The sequence below is a fragment of the Cynocephalus volans genome, chromosome 5, assembly GCF_027409185.1.
Source record: "Cynocephalus volans isolate mCynVol1 chromosome 5, mCynVol1.pri, whole genome shotgun sequence".
NCBI classification, from domain to species: Eukaryota; Metazoa; Chordata; class Mammalia; order Dermoptera; family Cynocephalidae; genus Cynocephalus; species Cynocephalus volans.
This window is the reverse complement of record NC_084464.1, coordinates 158,595,250-158,613,397: the sequence shown is the minus strand read 5'-3', so window position 1 is coordinate 158,613,397 and position 18,148 is coordinate 158,595,250. Positions and strand designations below refer to the sequence as shown.

Below are 18,148 nucleotides of genomic sequence, written 5' to 3'. Positions count from 1 at the left end.
CACCATGTTAGACTTCAGGAGACAGGCACGGGGAATTCCAGCTCCCCAGAGTCACCTCTGCCAAGAGTGGTGAGGCTCTGGGCTCCACCTCCCTGGCCTGACTGCTACATGGCCCAGGCTAGGCACTGGAACTTTCTTTGGGGACAAGTAGGGGCAATGCAAGATTTTGAGAATTTCTCACTACATGCAGAGAACAAACGGTGGGGAGAAACACTGTGGGAACTTTAGCCCTTTTGGTGGCCTCAAATACAGTGGCATTGGAATGGACGCACGTGCAAACTGCATTTTAAGCTTCATCTCTTTCCGAAATGTTTTAAAAATTGTAAATCCACGCACCACCTTCATTTGGCCAACAGTTTACACATGAATGTTCTCATAAGATTTTCACATTTGTCTCTGTCCCTGCTGCACCTGGAGAAGTAGCGGTGGCACTTGAGCCAGGAGGGAGAAGTTTCGGGTGGTGCCTGCGCCGTGGGCTCGTGGCTTCCCAGACTTACTGTTCTGCAGAAGAGGGAACTTGTTTCCCTTAACATTTTTATTACAAAAAATTGAAACATGTGTAAAAGTGGAGAGAATAGCATAAGGATTTCCCATATTTGCAGCGTTATATTTAATTTTAAATATTTCATCCTACTGACAGTTACTGGATTATGAATTGATTGATGACAATTTATAAAGTGAATCCCAGACATTGTATATCATGACACATCACCCCAAATTATCACAAGATGCATTTTATAAAGAATAAGGACATCTTTAAAACATAACCACATTATCACAGCTGTCAAAATTAACAATATTTTCTTAATATCATGTAATACCACTTATACTCAGATTTCCCTAATTGTTTCTAAATTATCTTTTACATTTGGCGTGTCTAAATGAGGATTTATTTATTTTATTTTATTTTTGTTAAATTGGGATTTAAATAGGGCCCATACGTTGCATTTAGTTGTTACCTCTTTGAAGTGTCTCTTAATTTAAAACAGACCCTCCTCCGCCCCCTTTTTTTACTGCATGCACGTGTCGTGTCGAAAACCCCAGCAGTGCTGGTAGAATATCCCACATTCTGAGTGTGCAAGTGCTGACCGCGCCTCCCTCCCCAACTCGCCTGTAAACTAGAAGTTAGACTTGAACGTTCCATAGCTTCAAGTGTGACATTTTCCCCAAGAACACAGCAGGCAGTGCTGCTTTGCCTTAAGCTGGGTCGTGGCCTCCTGGTGAGAAACACAGCAGGAAGGTCGCTTAGAGAACAGAATCTGGTACTGGTGATGTTTGCTCGTCCTGAATTCTTGCCACTTCTGGACCCATGGAGTCAGATTTCTGGACTCACCAAATGTCCAGATGGGGAAGCAACCTGACAAGTAAATGGTCACTGATGACTTGACCAGGAACGTTGTGAGGAGAGAAACAGAGGTGGGCCACTGAGCCAGGGAGGACATGGGGATGGAGTGATCACAGGAAGACAGGAGGCAGGAGGGCCACCAAGGCAGGGTGGTGAAGGGCCAGGGCTTCTGGGAACACTCCGTCCCTGCAGCTGGGGGGCCAGGTGCTGCCCATTTCCTTCACTAGATGACGGAGTTTGGATGTGTTGTCCCCTCCAAGACTCATGTGGAAATCTGACCCCCAATGTGGCAGTGTTGGAAACTGATTTAGTTGTGGGGGCGGATCCCTCATGAATGGATTAGTGCTCTCCTTGGGGGAGGGGGGATTAACGAGTGAGTTCTTGCTCTATTAGTTTCCCTGAGAGCTCCTTGCTTAAAAGACCCTGGCACCTCCTCTCTCTCTTGCTTCCTGTCACCATGTGATCTGCTCATACCCACTGGCTCCCTGCCACTTTCCACCATGAGTAGACACAGCCTGAGGCCCGTGCCAGATGCAGCTGTCCCAGAATTGTAAGCCAAATAAACCTCTTTTCATTATAAATTACCCAGTCTCAGGTATTTCTGTTATAGCAACACAAAACGGACTAAAACACTAGACTAATGCGCCCAAACCCAAACTTCCGATTTCCCCATCACCTGCCCGGCTCGCGTGCTTCCCAGCCCAGGTGACAGCAAGCCCTTTCCCGCAGCTGTTCAGGACAAGGTCTTCCAAACACTGCTCACCCCTCCTGTCTCTCCCACCACCTCCAGCCCACCAGTGGATCCCACATCCTGGATCGGACCACTTCTGGCTATCCCCAGCCCCGAGCCCCACCCCTCCCCTGGCTGGTCCCGAGCTGCTCCCACCTCCAGCTTGCACGGTGCCTGCTGTGTTGCAGTCTGCACAGCAGCCAAAGTCAAGCTCAGGAGACGCGCTCCCGGTCCCAGGCCCTGGAGGTACCCCAGCCCTTTTCGGGCAGAGGTTCTTGCAGCTCATGTTTCCGACGGATCCCCGTGGCGCATCGCACTGAACTTGCAGTGATTTCCCTTCTGTGTCACCTCCCCGTGACCCTCTGCACCCGCTCGCCTGCCCACGGCTCGCTCGGGGCCACCCTGCTGTGCCCCGACCCTGGAAGCGGCTGCAGCGTCCTCCACCTGCCGAGCCCCTGGCCAGCTCCTCTGCCCCTGACGTCTCTCCCTGCACGCAGCACCTCGGGGAGACCCTCTCCAGCCCCTCTGTGCGAGATCAGCCCCCGTCCCCGTGAGGGCCCCCGTGCTGACTCTGCAGCCACAGCCCAGGGGACACGTGTCCTGCTGGCTGCATGGCCCGTGCCGTTTCTGGGATGCGTTCTGCTCCCTGCCGCATCCCGCCACGACAGCACTGGCCTCCACGGGCTGTCGCCAACACCCGAGGACCGGACGAATGAGAAACGGCCTTGCCCACACTGGGTCATCCGAGGTGAGCGACGTCGTGGCTCAGGGGTCTCTGGTGGCTTTACTGGAAGGCAGCGTGAGAAGCCAAGCGTGGGTCACCAGGTGGCGGGGCTGGGGTGGAGGCGGTTCTAGACCCTTCCTTTCCCTCTGCTCCCACCGCACGGTGCGGATCGAGGGGGGGAAGCACTCGGGCCTCTTTGCCTTTACAGTCCTCACTCAAGACAGCCGTGGTTGTTGGGCCGTTGCCTCTTTCTGGAAGCTTTCCCCAGGGACGGGAAGCAAGTGGTGACTCCACCTGACACGCAGCTGCTTACCCACGCCTGACGTCACCCCCTCCGTGTCCCCGGGCACTGTCAGCCCTGCTGTCGGTCCTCCCTCTCACAGTCGGTCACCCATTCCCCTCTTAGTCTTGGGGGGCACACAGTGGGCCAGACAGTGTCACCCCCACCCCCAGCCATCCATCATAATGGCTCCTCCTCACCCTCCCCTCTGCAAGCCTTGGGAGAAAGGTTACCACATGCGGAAGACATTGTCAGCAGCAGCACTGTCGCGTTTCCGTGTGAGCTCCAGAGAACTCACCAGGCCAAGTCCATTCCCTCCACACCTGCCAGGGACAAGCCCCACACAGAAATGGGCGCCTCAGGAGGACAGGACGTGGGGGACGGGGATGGCTGCAGAGGATAGTTCTGGGACAAGGAGGACAGGGAGGCAAGGATGGGCTGCCGAGGACAGGGGGACAGGGCCAGGACACAGGTGCCGGGGCTGGTGTGTGCCAGGCAGGCCTGCTGTGGAGAGGACTCGGCTTTGCGGTGCTGCCAGCTCCCAGCAGACCAACGTGGGTCAGAGGCGAGCGTGGTGCTTCTTGCAGCTTTCATTATCGCCCCCTCCAAGGAGACTTTCCAGGCATCTTTTTCCTAATCATCCCCCATGAAAGTTTAATGCTACAGATGTACTATACATTGTGCATGTACTGTATATGTATCTGTGCTTTCCACATGGAAGAGGAAGATTTTTTCCCATGCTCAAGCCCCCAGGAATGAATTTTTGCCTCCTCAGGGCAATATCACTCTTGTTGAGAATGCTTGATACATCAGAACAAATGATGTCCCGATGGCCTTCCAGAACACTGAAAAGCGTTTGCAGTAATGAGGAATTAGAAGGATCATCCAAAACATCAGACTGGGGGGACTTCATCAGAACAAGACCGAAGGTCCCAGGAAGCATCTTCCTCCCTGTTTTCTCCCTTCTTCTCCCACCTTGGGCCTCTTGCCTTAGCATCATTCGATGGTCTAGGCACATAAGTGGGAAAAAGCAGATGATTGGAAGCTTCTGGAACATTGATTAGAGTGTTGCAGGTACAACTGGGCTCCCAGTTTGGTGTCACAGAAAACATGCACTGAACTATGGCTGTGGCAACAATGCATATATTAGCAAATTAACTAGAAATAGCTCAAAGTAAAATATCAGCAAGTGTCCAGATGGCTAAAGCAGGTTTAGTGTTAGGAAGATTCGGTGTCTGTGTGGTCTGAGACTCAGAGGTTTCATGGAACTATGCACACATATTGAGCCTCAATAGATGGTTGAGGCTTGTGAGAGAGGAGTTAGACGTGGAGACAGGGAAGACATGATAGGCATGGCCCCTGGGCAACTGCAGCCGGGTTTGGAGCTGCTAGAGACAGCTCTGAGTGCAGAGAGGGTGGATGTAGTTGGCCCCACGGTAGAATCTCCAAGTCGATGGGACCAGTAGGCAGCTGGTCTTGGATCAGAAATTCCAGACTCAGTATCCAGCACCAAATCACAAAAGGTGCAATCGGTTATGCAACTTAATTTGGCTTACAACAGTGTCCATGGGCCACTCAGGAATGGCCTTCTGTGTGCAGCTCACCACCTGCAGCGGGAACTGTCAGGACAAGAGCTGGGTGGTACCTTCTGTTGACAGCCCCGTCTCATGGTTTGATTCATGTTTTTATCCCAGTTTTCGTATCTGGCCCAGAGAGGGTCTGGGGGCACCCTGTAATTTGATCAATGACCTCCAGGTGAAAGGTTGGCGCAGCTGCCTGTCTCCTCCAGGCCTGGGTGAGACGCGGGGGCAGGCGCATTGCCCCTAATTGTTACCCAAGGAACAATGCCACATCCACGCACTAGAAACTTCATAGCTGCAGTTTTGCATTTTGGAGGCTTTTGAGAACAACAGGTTTAATTTTTAACCTAAATTATTATAAGTTAAGAGATAAATTATAGAAAGTTATTATAAATATATAATTACGTATACTTATACTATATAACATATATGTATGTTATATAACATGTAATTATACAAATAATAAAATCAGATACAGTCAATGATAAAAATGCTGTTTTTGGGCCGAGCCCGTGGCGCACTCGGGAGAGTGCAGCACTGGGAGCGCAGCAATGCTCCCGCCGCAGGTTCGGATCCTATATAGGAATGGCCAGTGCACTCACTGGCTGAGTAAAGACACGAAAAAGCCAAAAAAAAAAAAAAAATGCTGTTTTCCTTTGTCGTATGGCTCCCAGATTTACAGATGTGGGAGATTCTGGCTATTGACGTGGCTTTGAACAGTGAGGTCTGCACTCTTCAGGGCTCCATCAGCAGTCTTTGGAGTTCTGCGGGATCTCTGCCTCCCCCGTTGTGGTAGGATTATCCTGGGCATTTCTTCCAGAATGGGCCACAGAGAGACAAGGTGGCAGTCCTGAGGAGCTGCGAGTGAGCAGGGAGCTTGGGGACAGTGTGGCGGGCAGCAGGAGCCTGAGACCCCTCTGTCTGCCTGCACCCCTGGAAGAGCTTGTCTGGAGGCCTGGCTTATTGTTGGGTTTTTCGGGGAGGACGGGGATTCCCAGGATCATGACCAGAGTGGAACCAGTCTTGCGGCTGCCTCTCATGGGCTGCATGTGCAGAGGAGTCCAGGCTGAGTCAGGGCAGGCTTGGGACAGCAGGCTCAGGGCTGCCGAGAAGTGGACGGATGCTCAGCCAGGGTAGCGCAGGGGCCTCTCTTCCTTCCCTCCACTTTCCTTTTGTCTGGCTGCTTTTGTTCTGCGTGTGAACCTCTTCAGCTGGATGGCACAGTAGCAAATATAACGCCGCCGAATCCGCACTGCAGGCTGCCTGTCGCTGTAGGCACCTGGGTTTAGCCTTTGAATCAGCCCTTGAAATAGCAGGCAGCAGTCTGGGATTGTGCAGCATGGGTAACTTACCATGCCACATGTCCCTCCCCGGCCATTCCCTCGGGTAACTGGGAGTCACTCCATGAGGTTTCCAGGGGAGTTTGCAGAACACGCAGCAGCAACTGGCCAGAGCCTGAGGTGCCCCGAGGGGCAGAACCTGGGGGTTGCTCAGGCAGGTACAGCCCTGGCCTGCTGCTGCCCACACCAGCCGGTGCCCTCAGGAGCAGCCCAAGGGAAATAAAGTTGATTAAATGGGGCAAAGAGAAGTTTTTAAAATGTGATGAAGATTTCAAACATCGCTGTGTTTTGATGAAGCCCCGGCCATGCCTGGGCAGGGCAGCCTTCTCTCTTCCCCGTGCACCTGCTTTGACACCTGCCACATTGACACCTGCTGCATTGACACCTGCTGCATTTCCTTCCAGATTTATTCTGAATTGGGGAGACAATGGCTTCAAGGTGGGGCCGCAGGAAATCTAGGGTAACAGCCTCATCTGCATCTCCTAGTAATATGAATGCCCCTGAGGCCTGGGGGAGTTAAAAGGCAGCTGCTACAGATTTGGTCAAAATGGGAGCTCTGGGGCCGAGCCCGTGGCGCACTCGGGAGACTGCGGCGCTGGGAGCGCAGCGACACTCCCACCGCGGGTTCGAATCCTATATAGGAATGGCCGGTGCACTCACTGGCTGAGTGCCGGTCATGAAAAAGACAAAAAAAAAAAAAAAAAAAAAAAAAAAAATGGGAGCTCTGCAGTGTGGAAACCGCCCACCCCTGTGCACAGTGTTCCCAGTCGGCCACCCAGGGAAGGACGCGGGAGGTCAGGACCACGCCTGGGCTCTGGCTGGGCCCTGCTTGGGTCACCACATCCTCTTGGCCACTGCAGGTGCTGGAGAGGAGCGTGTGGAATCCCTATCCTAAGGCAGTGCCACTGGTGTAGAATGATTTCGGGCCACAGAAGCCACAGGAGCCAGAGCTGGGGAAGAGGGCAGTTTCCTGGGAGGAGGTGAAGGAGAGAGGCTGATCTCCCCCGTCCTGTTCCTTCTTAGAAACAAAGTTCTTTCACTGCAACTGGAGAATCTGACTCTAACCTAAGCAGTAAACTAGGATTTATTGGCAGGACCTTGGGCCCCTTACACAAAGTGTCCCCCCAGCAGGCCTGGGGCAGAGCCAGGAGGTGGGGCTGCCCAGGGGTCTGAGGAAGCTAGAGGGCTCCTTGCTTGCATGCGACTCACCGTACCACACGCAGCTCCTGTTCCCAGGAGAGAGGCCAGTCGGCTGGGCTGGAGGCACATGGCCAACCACAAGCTTCTGGACTGGAGAAGGACCCAGGGAGACCAAAGACATCCAGTACAGGGATTCCATGGCTGTGGCATCATTCACAAAGATCAGAATCAGACTGACCGGAGAAGAAACATAGGGGTCACCAGGTGCGCTAGTTAGCCGGCATGTGAGGACAGCACCAAGGTGACAACAGATGCTTCTCACAATCCAGAGTGTTCTTTGATTCTCCTTTTGCCTTTTCTGTTGCGTGGACATGAGGACCACCAGGGCTCCACCTGGATGACTCCACCTGCCCTTGGCTCACTGCATACTCACAGTGTACAGTGCGGCCAGACCTAGGAACGGGAGCATGAATCTCAGCAGTTCTCGATCCAGACAGCTTTTTCACCTGGCAGCACCTGCCCTTTTCCAAGTGGCCTTCCTGGGCAGGGTCTTGTTGGTCCTGCTGTGATTTTCTGTGGTCTGTATGGACCTTGGGATGCCCTCCTACACTCTGCGATGTGTCCTTTGGTCTGTGTGCACCACTGGCCTGGATAGAATGTCCTCCCCAGGCTCAGCAGGTGTGTTGGGCAGTGCCCAACATGTCTGCAAATGGACTGTGTCTGCAAATGTCCAAATAGACCTGTCCAAATAGACATGTCTGCAGATGGACCATGCACTCACTCCCCTTAAACAGCAAGACCCAGAAGCCTCCAGACCCCTGGCACTTGCACTGGCCCAGCTTCCTTCCTCTCCACGTTTCTCCACTGAGAGTCCCCCTCCAGGCAGGTCACTTGCAGCCCCTTGGCTCTGCTCTTGGAGGGTCTTAAGAAGCACCTCCCTCTTCTCTTTCTGCTCCAATTTTGATTTGATGTATAGTCTTAATTCCTAGCTTTACTGTTTTTCAATTAACTACTCAGCTGATGGCTCCAATTATTTTTAGATAAAAAATGCTTTTTCTGGTTTTTAACGTGTGTTAGTTGGGACACTCAAACAAGAAGGTGAATGCTTCCGAGACCAAGACCTTGTCTTTGCATCTCTTAGATTGGAGCATTTATTGTTGGCTCCTGGCATCATAACGCTGGTTTTAGGGTGCAATCTGACACTCTCAAGTGTTTTTCCCCCTAACTACACAGCAGAGGTGGTGCCCCTGCCTTCCCCCAGGCCCTGCTCCTGTGTAGCACCTGCCCATGGTTCCTGGTACCCTTTGGCAACTTCTTAGTTACATTGGAGGCTTCAAGGATTGTGTCCTTTGAAAGGACATAGTGCCACCATTTCTGTGGAGAGAGAGTGGAGGGACAGACCTTGTGGGAGGGGAGTGAGTCAGAGCAATTCTTAGATGGTGAGAGTGGGCAGGCCAGACTGCGAGGGGTGTTCATGTTGATGGCGACACCGACAGACCCCGCAGAACTCCAGGGCATCTAGGTGAGAGCACCGCTGCATGCCCCGTACCTGGGCTGTTGTGAATCCCTGGCATTGGACGCGTGATGGCAAGGCACAGCATCTGCTGTGAATGACACATCTTATCTCACGTGGGGGCAGCTCCTAGGCTCTTCAGCACAAAATATGGGATGCCTGGCAGAGCTGGTGGTGTAGCTTTGAGAGAAGGCTCTTGGCAACAGTCTTGAAAGCAACCACATGAAGAGTAAATGGAACCTGAATTCATGGAGACGTTTGTAAGTTGTGTGCATTATTTACATAGGGATGTCCACCTAAAACATCACTAGTCAGTCACTGAAAGGCAAAAGATTTTTGAGTACCTTGCATGTGTTGGATATTGAGGCAATGAAGTGGGAGACATGGAGATGAACGAGACGTGGGGCCGGCCTCAGGATGTCCTAGTGTGATTGATGAGAATTCGTCCAGACTCTATAGGGAAGGTGTGTTGAAGGACGCACTTGGTCTCAGCCTTTAAGGAGCTTGCAGTGTTAGTCCAGGCAGTGGGAAAGGCACCCTCTTGGACACCATTGATTCAAGCATAGGTTGGTAGGATATTTTTGGAAGACAATTTGCAAGTATCCCTAAAAATTTAAATGTGTATACTCTTCAATTTGTAATTCCACTTTTCGGTATATCTATGTTGCAGAAATACTTGCATAGATATTCTTAAAACCACGCATTTTCAGAGATGTTTATTGTAGTGTTATTTATAACAGTAAAAACAAGGGGAAAATGCTAATCAGTAGCAGAATGGCTGAATGGGACATGCGCACCATCAACTGCTGTGCAGCTACTGTGTTGAACCTTAGGAAATTGCTGTGCTGGCTATTCTTGACCTAAAAAATGGCAATTTCATATGCTGAACAAGGAACGAGAGACATCCTTATGTCTCCATTTCTTCATCTTTAAAATGGGGATAAATATAGTGCCTCCTAGTCTCATAGAGTTAATGCATATGCAATGCAGTACCACAGGTAAAGCATTTAGCACATGGCCAGAGCTCGATAAATATTTGCTGATATCACTATATATGCATGAATGTAGAAAGACCTAAAATATACTGTTTGGTGAAAACAAATATGTATCTGTTTACAGACATCAATAAAGTATGAGCCCATCTGTGGAGGGAAAATACATGCTGTGTGTGTATGTGTGTGCATGCGCATGTACGTGCCTAGGAAAAGGACTAGAAGTTTACCTTCCAAACTGTTCATAATGTTTAACCCTGGAGAAGGGAGGAGGGTTGGGGAGAAGAGGAAGAGTCTCAGCCAGGGTTCAACCAGAGAAGCAGAGCCACCGGGAGACGTGCACATCTATAAAGGGATTGGTTGCAGGAATTGGCCTTGGTCAACTCTGGGGGCTGGTCAGGCAGTCTCTGTAGGGCTGTCATCTCTGCCTCTGGTGCTGGAGCTTGGAGTCCACAGGGCAGGCAGTCAGGGAGGGGTGACAGGTGGATGTGAAGTGGGGGAGATGAAGAGCTTCGAACCGCCAAGCACGAGCTGGAGACCCACAATAATGGGCTGAAACTTGTGTCAGTCCTTGTGGCATCTGGCATTGAGGGTGTGGGTGTCCTGCACAAGATGGGCCCCTCGTCGCAGAGCTAAACACAAGCACCTGGCTCAGGAGTCAGGGAAGCTGGTGGAGGACCCAGGGGAAGGTGGAGCAGTTGCAGGCCCAGCCACCGCGTCACGTGGAAGAGGTGGGTCAGCAGATCAGCACTGCACGTGTGACCTACGCAATGACACCGCTTCCTTCCCACCTCCCAAGCCTCCCACGTGGCGCCCCCCAGCCAGAAACATACAAGAAAGGGCATGGGGGATATGTAGTGCAGGTTAGCGTAATTGACAGTTCCAAAGCCATCAAGAGGAAGTTCACCTCTTCTGTGCACTCCTGGCTTGTTGGAATCCTTTTACAATGGGACTACATAAATGCATTTCTCATGAATAAAAAAATTGAAACCCTTGGGTAAAAATGAAAAGGAAAATAAAGAGAAATAAAACTCTTCTGTCCAGTGAGATTTAGAGTTCGATCGTATAGTTAATGGCCCACTGAGATGAGTGAGAAATTGGGTCTTTCTCCAGTGTCACCACCTGGTCCCAGCCACCATCACCTCCTACCTGGCTCCCTGTTCCAGTCTGTGCCCACTTCAGTCAGAGTGATTTTTCAAAATGCAAATTGGATGCTAGTGTGTGCCCATTTAAAAATGCTGCCCATTTAAAAATGCTCCAGTTGCCGCTGAAAGCCCTCTGGTCTCCCTCACCAGAATGAGGGGTGCAGGTCTCGACCACACTCCCCCTCGTTCCCCCTCCGCCGACCCTATTTCCCTTCCCCTTTCCTCCTCCCCCTACCCCCCAACTGTTCTGCAACAGCATCTTAGAATGTAAAAAAATTAATAAATTTTTAAAAATAAATAAAAAGTTCTAGTGACTTCTCATTGTTTTTAAAGTAAAAATCATAAATCATAACTCCTTACTGTGGTCCAGAAGTCTCTGTAATACTATCTGTGTAGGTCTCTGTTTGTCTCTGACTCTCTCCCCCGCCCCCTTCAGTGGCTACAGAGCCTTGTGTGTGATAAAATTATCACACATATAATAGTAGTAAAAAGCTGGCGATTTATTTCATTTATTGATTATCTACCATGCACAACATCATGCTGGGTGCCTTGAATACATAATCTGATCGGATACTTGAAGCATCTCTGATGGTGTTTACTATCCCTGTTTTACAGACAAGGAGGGGACATTGAGAAACATGTCAAAAGTCTCACAACCACTAAGTGGCACCACCAGGACCGGAGCCTGCCTGTGTCTGACTCCCAGATCCATGAGCATGACATTCAGCAGCCATCCTATTAGCAGATCTCTCTCCTTTCCCTTGTCACACTGTTGTGTCATTGTTTTGCTGTCTTCCCTCTGGACAGCAAGCTCCAGGAGAGCAGGGATCTGCTCTGAATGTGTGTCCACAGTAGGTGACCACACAGTGTTAAGACATCCATGTTCAGGCTCTTGCTGGGTACTGGAGTCAAGGCTAGGGTTAGAGCAAACCAAACAATGTGGTTCTTGCCCTGTGGTGTGCAGTGGGGGAGCTAATCTCACACTGAGATCGTGAGCTGTGACAGGGCTGGGCAGGGTGCTGGGAGGCACATGAAGGTGGACGGGCAAACAGGCCTGGGGCAGGGAGGAGCTGCACTGAGAGGCGTCATTCACTGAGGCGACCCATAGGAGACGTGAGTCTCCTGGAGCCATTCAGTTTGTCTCACCGAGCTGGGTAGTTCTGCTTTGGTGCTTGTCTGTGCTCCTTGGCCAGTCCTGAGTAGATAGGTCCTGCCCACTCGGTCTCCTAGAAGAAATCAGTACAGCAGTAAAGGCATCTTCCCACCCAGTCTCCAGCCACAACAAACGGTCCCCGGGTCCCTCCGTCAGGGCTGCACGGTGGGCTCGGGCCCCTTCCCCACCCCCAGCAGTTCACCTCATTCCTGGACTCGCCACTTCCTGCTCCCATCTGGCACTGACGACGGCGTGGGGGCTGGGCACTTTCTCAGCTCCTAGAAATGGGGAGAAGCTTTTTACTGTTCACCTCTGGGAAAGGCAGGGGAGTGTTTTTGTTCATTTTTAATGATTCCAACAGCTTCGATTTGCTGGGAACTCACAGTGTGCTGTACACTGAGCTCCTGCAATATGAGTGCACCCTAATTCTCGCAACCCTGTGAAGCAATCCCGTTCCGAGATCAGGACACTGACGCACTGCAAGGTATCTTATCCAAGTCCCCCAGTGCTCCCTGCTTCTAAACTAGGCTGTGATGGATGCCTTCTAGACAGTTCTGTGCTCCATACAAAGGTCCAGCCTGCAGGCTCAAGGAGGACGGTTCCAAGGGCGGCAGCTCAAGGCTTTAAATGACGCTTGGCTGGAGTCAAGGTCAGACCCACTTGCCTTTATGTGTGTGGGAGGTGGGGGGGGGAGTGGGTGCCCTCTGGTTAGTGGGTGCATGATAAACAGGGGAAGGGCCCTTGCAGAGCACTCAATGCACTCACCCACCCGCCCAACCATCACTGTTAGCTGTAAAAATTCATTTCAGAGAGCTGCATAATCACCAGCATCTGATGTTTTTCTGGACAGTTTCAACCATATAAGCCCTGGGGCAACCAGATTGGGAAGTGGTCTCCTGGATTAGAGGTATCACTAAACAGTAAACTCAAATTGGTCATTATTGCCTAAAAAAAGAACCTCTGCATTTTCACAATTTCCTATAAATATTTTGAAAGTTTCATGCAGGCCTGCAGTATGGTGGCTGTAGCTGACCCAGGCCTTCAGGGGCTGGAGTTTCTGTTTTCCACACCCTAGTTCTTCTTTACTCCTGGTGCCCTCAAGTGTGGTCAATGGGAGAGGAAAATTGGGTATTTAGTGTTCTTTGAAGGAGTTTACAAGTATCCCAATCGGTCATTTCCATGGATAATAAGAATCCTATGCTTCATCTCACGCTGCCTTTCAGAGCTCTGTAAACACTAGGGCACGATTCTCGATGGACTCAGCCTTTCTGATTTATTTTCCTCCAAGGTACTAAAGCAAGGAAGTGAGTCATTTGCCTTCTCAAAGCTTCCTCTTCTCCTTTCCTGGAGAATGTTGGGGACACATAGAAGAATGTGGAGTCTTTCTCGTTTTCCCTTCTGCTTCTAAACCCTTTCAAGGGCTGGGGTCTAGGCCGAAGTGATCCAGAACTTTATCCCCAGTAAAGTTGCTCTCTCCCCTGGCCGGGAGGGCAGAGCCAGGCTCCCTGTAGCCCAGAGGCCAAAGGAGGCATGAAATAAATGGGCCTGTGTTGTTGTGGTTTGTTCCAGAGCTGGTGATGCTGCTGGAGTGGTGGTCGGGCACCGAGTGCATCATCTACACGGACCCGCGGGCCTACCCCAAGTACGGAAAGGAAAATGCCATCGTGGTTCTGAACCACAAGTTTGAAATTGACTTCCTCTGCGGCTGGAGCCTGGCCGAACGCCTCGGGCTCCTAGGGGTAAGTCAGAAGTGGGTCTCCCCTCCGGTTCAACACCACCCCTTGCCTTTTCGCTCTCAGCCACTCAGAATTGGCAGGAGCAGCAACAGTTTCTACTTGATGAAATGTCCTTAACCAAATGCTTTTTATTCTTGCCTGGGACCAGCATCTTCTTAGGAGCGATACGAAGAGGTGCCCAACCGTTACTACGTGACAGCGTTTTACATACGATCAGTTTATTTAATCCTTACAGAAACACATATGAGTCGATGATATATAAAGTTTAAATATTCTGCTCAGGGTCACACAGCTGTAATTAGATTTAGATTTGAACTCACATAATTTGACTCCAATTCACATTCTTACTGCTCCCTTTGCTAACAGAATTCACTCTGAATTTTGATCCTCGTAGGCTTAAGAACGTGAGTCTGTAAGTGAGCAAACCTGAATTGCAGAATCGAATTATTATGAAATTCTGTTTTTCTCCAACTAGTTTGATTTGTTCTTGCATGCCTTTGGAACTGGGTCTCTTCAGTTGACTTCTGTCATCTTTAACACATGGAGGTGTGTAATGGCTGAGCCTGTATCACAAGACTGAATCACAGTCATCAATGGTACTCAGGCATCCCAAGGGGAATCATGATGTAGATTGGCCCAGAGCTGGGAAAGGCCCTCACAGTGTGCACCAGAACTTGGAGATCAGGTTTTGCACCTGGGAACAACCCCCCACCAGTCGGACAGGGGCTTGCTCACACCACACTTGTTTTTGGTAGCCCATGAAGACAAAATCATGGTGGTTTTTGAAGACTGAAGACAGGGGTTCTGAGATATAGAAGACTGAAGACAGGGGTTCATAGTTCTAAGCTGTCACAGACATCAATGATTAATGACGGGATCCTTCTTCTGCTGGGGACAGAGGGGTAAGCAGTGCCCCCGCAGCTTGACAGAACACCAGTCTTGCTTCCCCAGCATGAGGCTTTCTGACATGACAACGTCTCCTGGAACTCAGACCGCAGTTTAGAGGCAGCTGGTGATTTTCCAGGTGTTCCAAGTGGCTTTTGGTAGCATTCGGGCTCAGAATGTGAAAACATTTATAATCCATGGGGCAGGCATCCAAGTGGTAGAGCAAAAAGTCCCCTGGATTTGGAGGCCCTTTCAAACCCCTGTCCTCCCCTTGGCAGCTGTGTGACCACCTGCCACTTCTGTGAGGCACGCACCTATGTGAGCTGTTTCTGATGCTTGTGACGCTCTTGTTCACATTTTATAAACAAGCTCCCAAAGCCTCAGGCGAGTAAAGTCATCACCAAGGACGTAGCTGGTGAGTCTGATTTCAGAGCTTCTGCTCCTCCAAAGCTGGGGGCAGGGGCAGGGGGCTGGAGACCTGCTCCAGAGACAGGGCCTTGGCATCATAAAACGACCAGGAGCGGCTGCTGGTGGGGCCAGGCGTCTAACCCTCCTGGCTTGGGTGCATGCAGCCTCATTCCCAGGGGTGGAAGTCATCAGTACCTTCATTGGGTCAGGGATGGAGTTGGCAAAACCTAACACAGCAGGACACAAACCGAAGCTTGGAGAAGCGCACGGACAGCCCAGAGTCGGCAGCCAAGGGGAGTCAGGGGCAAACAAGCGCAAAAGAGAACCCACATGGCGAGGGGCCCGGGCCTGGCGAGAGGACCCAGGCCCAGAAAGAGGAGCTAGGCCCGGCAGGGGGGGCCAGGCCTAGAGAGGGGAGCCTGGGCCTGGACACAGGGGCCGAGGCCCAGAGAGGTTGAGCCCAGGCCTAGCAAGGGAGACCAGGGACCAGAAAGGGAGGGCCCAGGACTGGAGAGGGGAACCCAAGCCCGAAATGAAGGACTCAAGCCCAGAATGGGGGACCCCACATGGATAGAGGGCTCAGGCTTGGAGAGGGGGACCCAGGCCTGGGGAGGGGGACATAAGCCTGGAGAGGGGGCCCTGGCATAGAAAGAAGACCCAGGCCTGGGGTAGTGGGGGGGACCAGGCCCAGAGGGGGCTGTCAGGCCTGGAGAGGGGGACCCAGGTCTGCAGAGAGGGAGAGGCTTTCACAAGCGGTCACTCACCGTCAGCACCTGTGGGGCTTTACTCCCAAAGGCTGTGCAGGCCGTGGTGGCTTTCCTGCTGTGAGCACAGGGTGAGGCTGCTGGCGAGTGGGAAGCGGGAGGCAGAACTCCTGTTGCCTGCAGCACAGGGCTCCGTTTCTCCCTTTGATGTCTGAAACAGTCACAGAATTTCATTTATTGCTGTGAAAATCCAAATGACCAATGTCAAGTGCAGAGGATTACGAGCGTTGCCGTCTATTCTGGAGACTGTCCTTAGGAGGGTGGATGTTGTAGGAGGCCTCCCCTAGAGGGGAAGCAGGCAGCTCTCAGACCTTGGCTTGGACGCTGCGTCCCCCATTCTCACTGGAGGTTTTGGGGCTACCTGTGCGGTGGGGCCCTTGGGTTTTCTGGATTCTTGCTGAAGTGCTTCCTTGAGCCCGAGCTCCCATCGTAACTGCAGTGGGGGTGGGGAGGAGGCGAGTCACTTTCTGCTTTTCTCCAAACGCTGGAGAAACTGCCAGTGCTGTTGCTGTGCAAATTGGAACGGAGCCATGTGCTGGGGGACAGACAGCAGCACCGCGGGGGGCGGGGGAGGGAGGGGTCCTCAGCCTCTGCGGGGAGTCGGCCCATGCAGGTGGGAGCTGCCAGACCGAGCTCCCCACACAGCAGGCATGGTCGTGCCATCTAGACACATCTCCTAGGATGACATGCCTCTTTCCAGAGGGATGCATTACTTTCGGTCACCCTAGAAGGGATGAGAAGCAGCATCTTGTTATATTAATTGCTCAGCAAGATCTTTTGTCTTCAGTGACCTTCAAAAAAAAAAACCACCTTATTCATCTCTCTTTTCTTTTTTAAATAACACATGATGTTGAGACCCTTCTGGAGTCAAAGGAATTTGCTTTTTAAAAAAGCAAAAGCAGGTTCCAGCCCAAGAGAAAATGAGTTCAAATTAATGTAAATGAAATTTGCAGAAATTCTTGAAGGTGGGGTTATTAAGTGTAAAATTGGTTTTGAGGCAAAAGTGATGGAATTCTCTTAATCAAAAAAAAGAGGCTTTTAGCCCTTCCAAGTTGCCGTGTGGCTGATGGTCATTCCAGTGGCTTGCTCCAGTTCCCCTGGGAGCTGGCTTGTCATCGCATGGGCCGGGCTCCAAAGGCTTCAGTTGTGATCCCTCAGACACTCTGGCTCTGTCCCCCAGGGACAAGGAACCCGTGGGCAGCTGACAGCATGTGCCCTCAGGTGCTGAGTAAGCTGGGCTGGGCAAGCCACCTGTTTGCTTATCTTTTTGCCTCAGTAAAATCTGCATGTGCCACTGAATGGTGGCCCCTGTGGGTTAGATAAGATCAGGATCGTCAAGTCTCCGGGCAGTGCCAGGCCCCTGGAAGCGCTTCGCAAACAGTAGCTTTTATTATCCAGTTATCTGCTGAGCAGGTTGTGACTTGGAGGGGTTAATTCGGAGGCCGACTGGTACATTTTTCTTCAGATCCTTAAAGAAGCCATCTATGTTAGTTCTCCGTGGTAGCGTGATGAGCCCCAAAACTTAGGGCTTAGAAGGATGCACGTGTAGCTAATGACCTCCACCGTGTGTCAGGTCTAGGTGCAGTGTGGCTGGGCTCTGGCAGAGGTCACCAGGAAGGTGCCATCAAGACGTACCAGGGTGGTGGCCCCGTCCGAAGGCTCGGCATGTGAATAATCTGCCTCCCAGCTCGTCCATGGGTTTGCTGACAGGCCTCAGTCCCCCGCCGTGGGGACTCTTCCTGGGGTTCCCTGGATGTGGCAGCTGTGTCCCCGGGGCAAGCAATGCAGGGGAAATGGGAGCACACCAGGACAGAGCTCAGAAGTGCTGTCCCACCTGCCCGTGTCCTAGTCGTTGGAAGTGAGACAGTAAGCACAGCCCATACTCAAGGGTCGCGGGGTGACATGCACGAGGGGGAGGATCCCAGGGGACTAGGAGCAGTGGGGCCACCTTGGAGGCTGCCCACCACACGGGGATGTGACATTGAGTCCTAGAAAACCCCCACTTTTCCCACTTAGTAAATATCGTGTAGAGGATATAACATTCTCGGCCTGAAAGCAGATTGGCACTTTACTGCATTTCTTTGTGCAGAGAAAAGTGGAAAAGGAAGGCAGGATGATGGTTTCTAAGGAGGGGAGTCTGTTTGTCGCTCCTCGCAGAGCTCGCACTGCCTTTCACGCAGAGGGAATTTTGGTGATGGTGATGATAGCCATTGATATATCTTCAAAATACACATCCGAGGAAGGCTTGTGTGTGTTTTCTGTAGAGGATACTGCTGGGTGCTGTGGATGGGAAGGCACAGCCCGCCCTCAGGACTTTACAGCATGGGAGAGGGTGACCAGCACACGCGCCTGCCGCCCAAGCCTGCGGGCCGAGAGGGGCTCTGGCTTGGATGTAGTTTGCCTCCCCCCAAAG

General features: G+C 51.6%; 1 protein-coding gene across 1 annotated transcript in view; it reads left to right on the top strand.

Moving 5' to 3' along the window:
• AGPAT4 (1-acylglycerol-3-phosphate O-acyltransferase 4) overlaps positions 1–18,148 on the top strand; it is an 86,277-nt gene that overhangs the window by 45,883 nt on the left and 22,246 nt on the right. Inside the window, exon 2 of the mRNA XM_063097890.1 lies at positions 13,512–13,681. Within this exon, the coding sequence (XP_062953960.1) occupies positions 13,512–13,681 (170 nt within the window). The remainder of the gene's footprint in view (positions 1–13,511; positions 13,682–18,148) is intronic.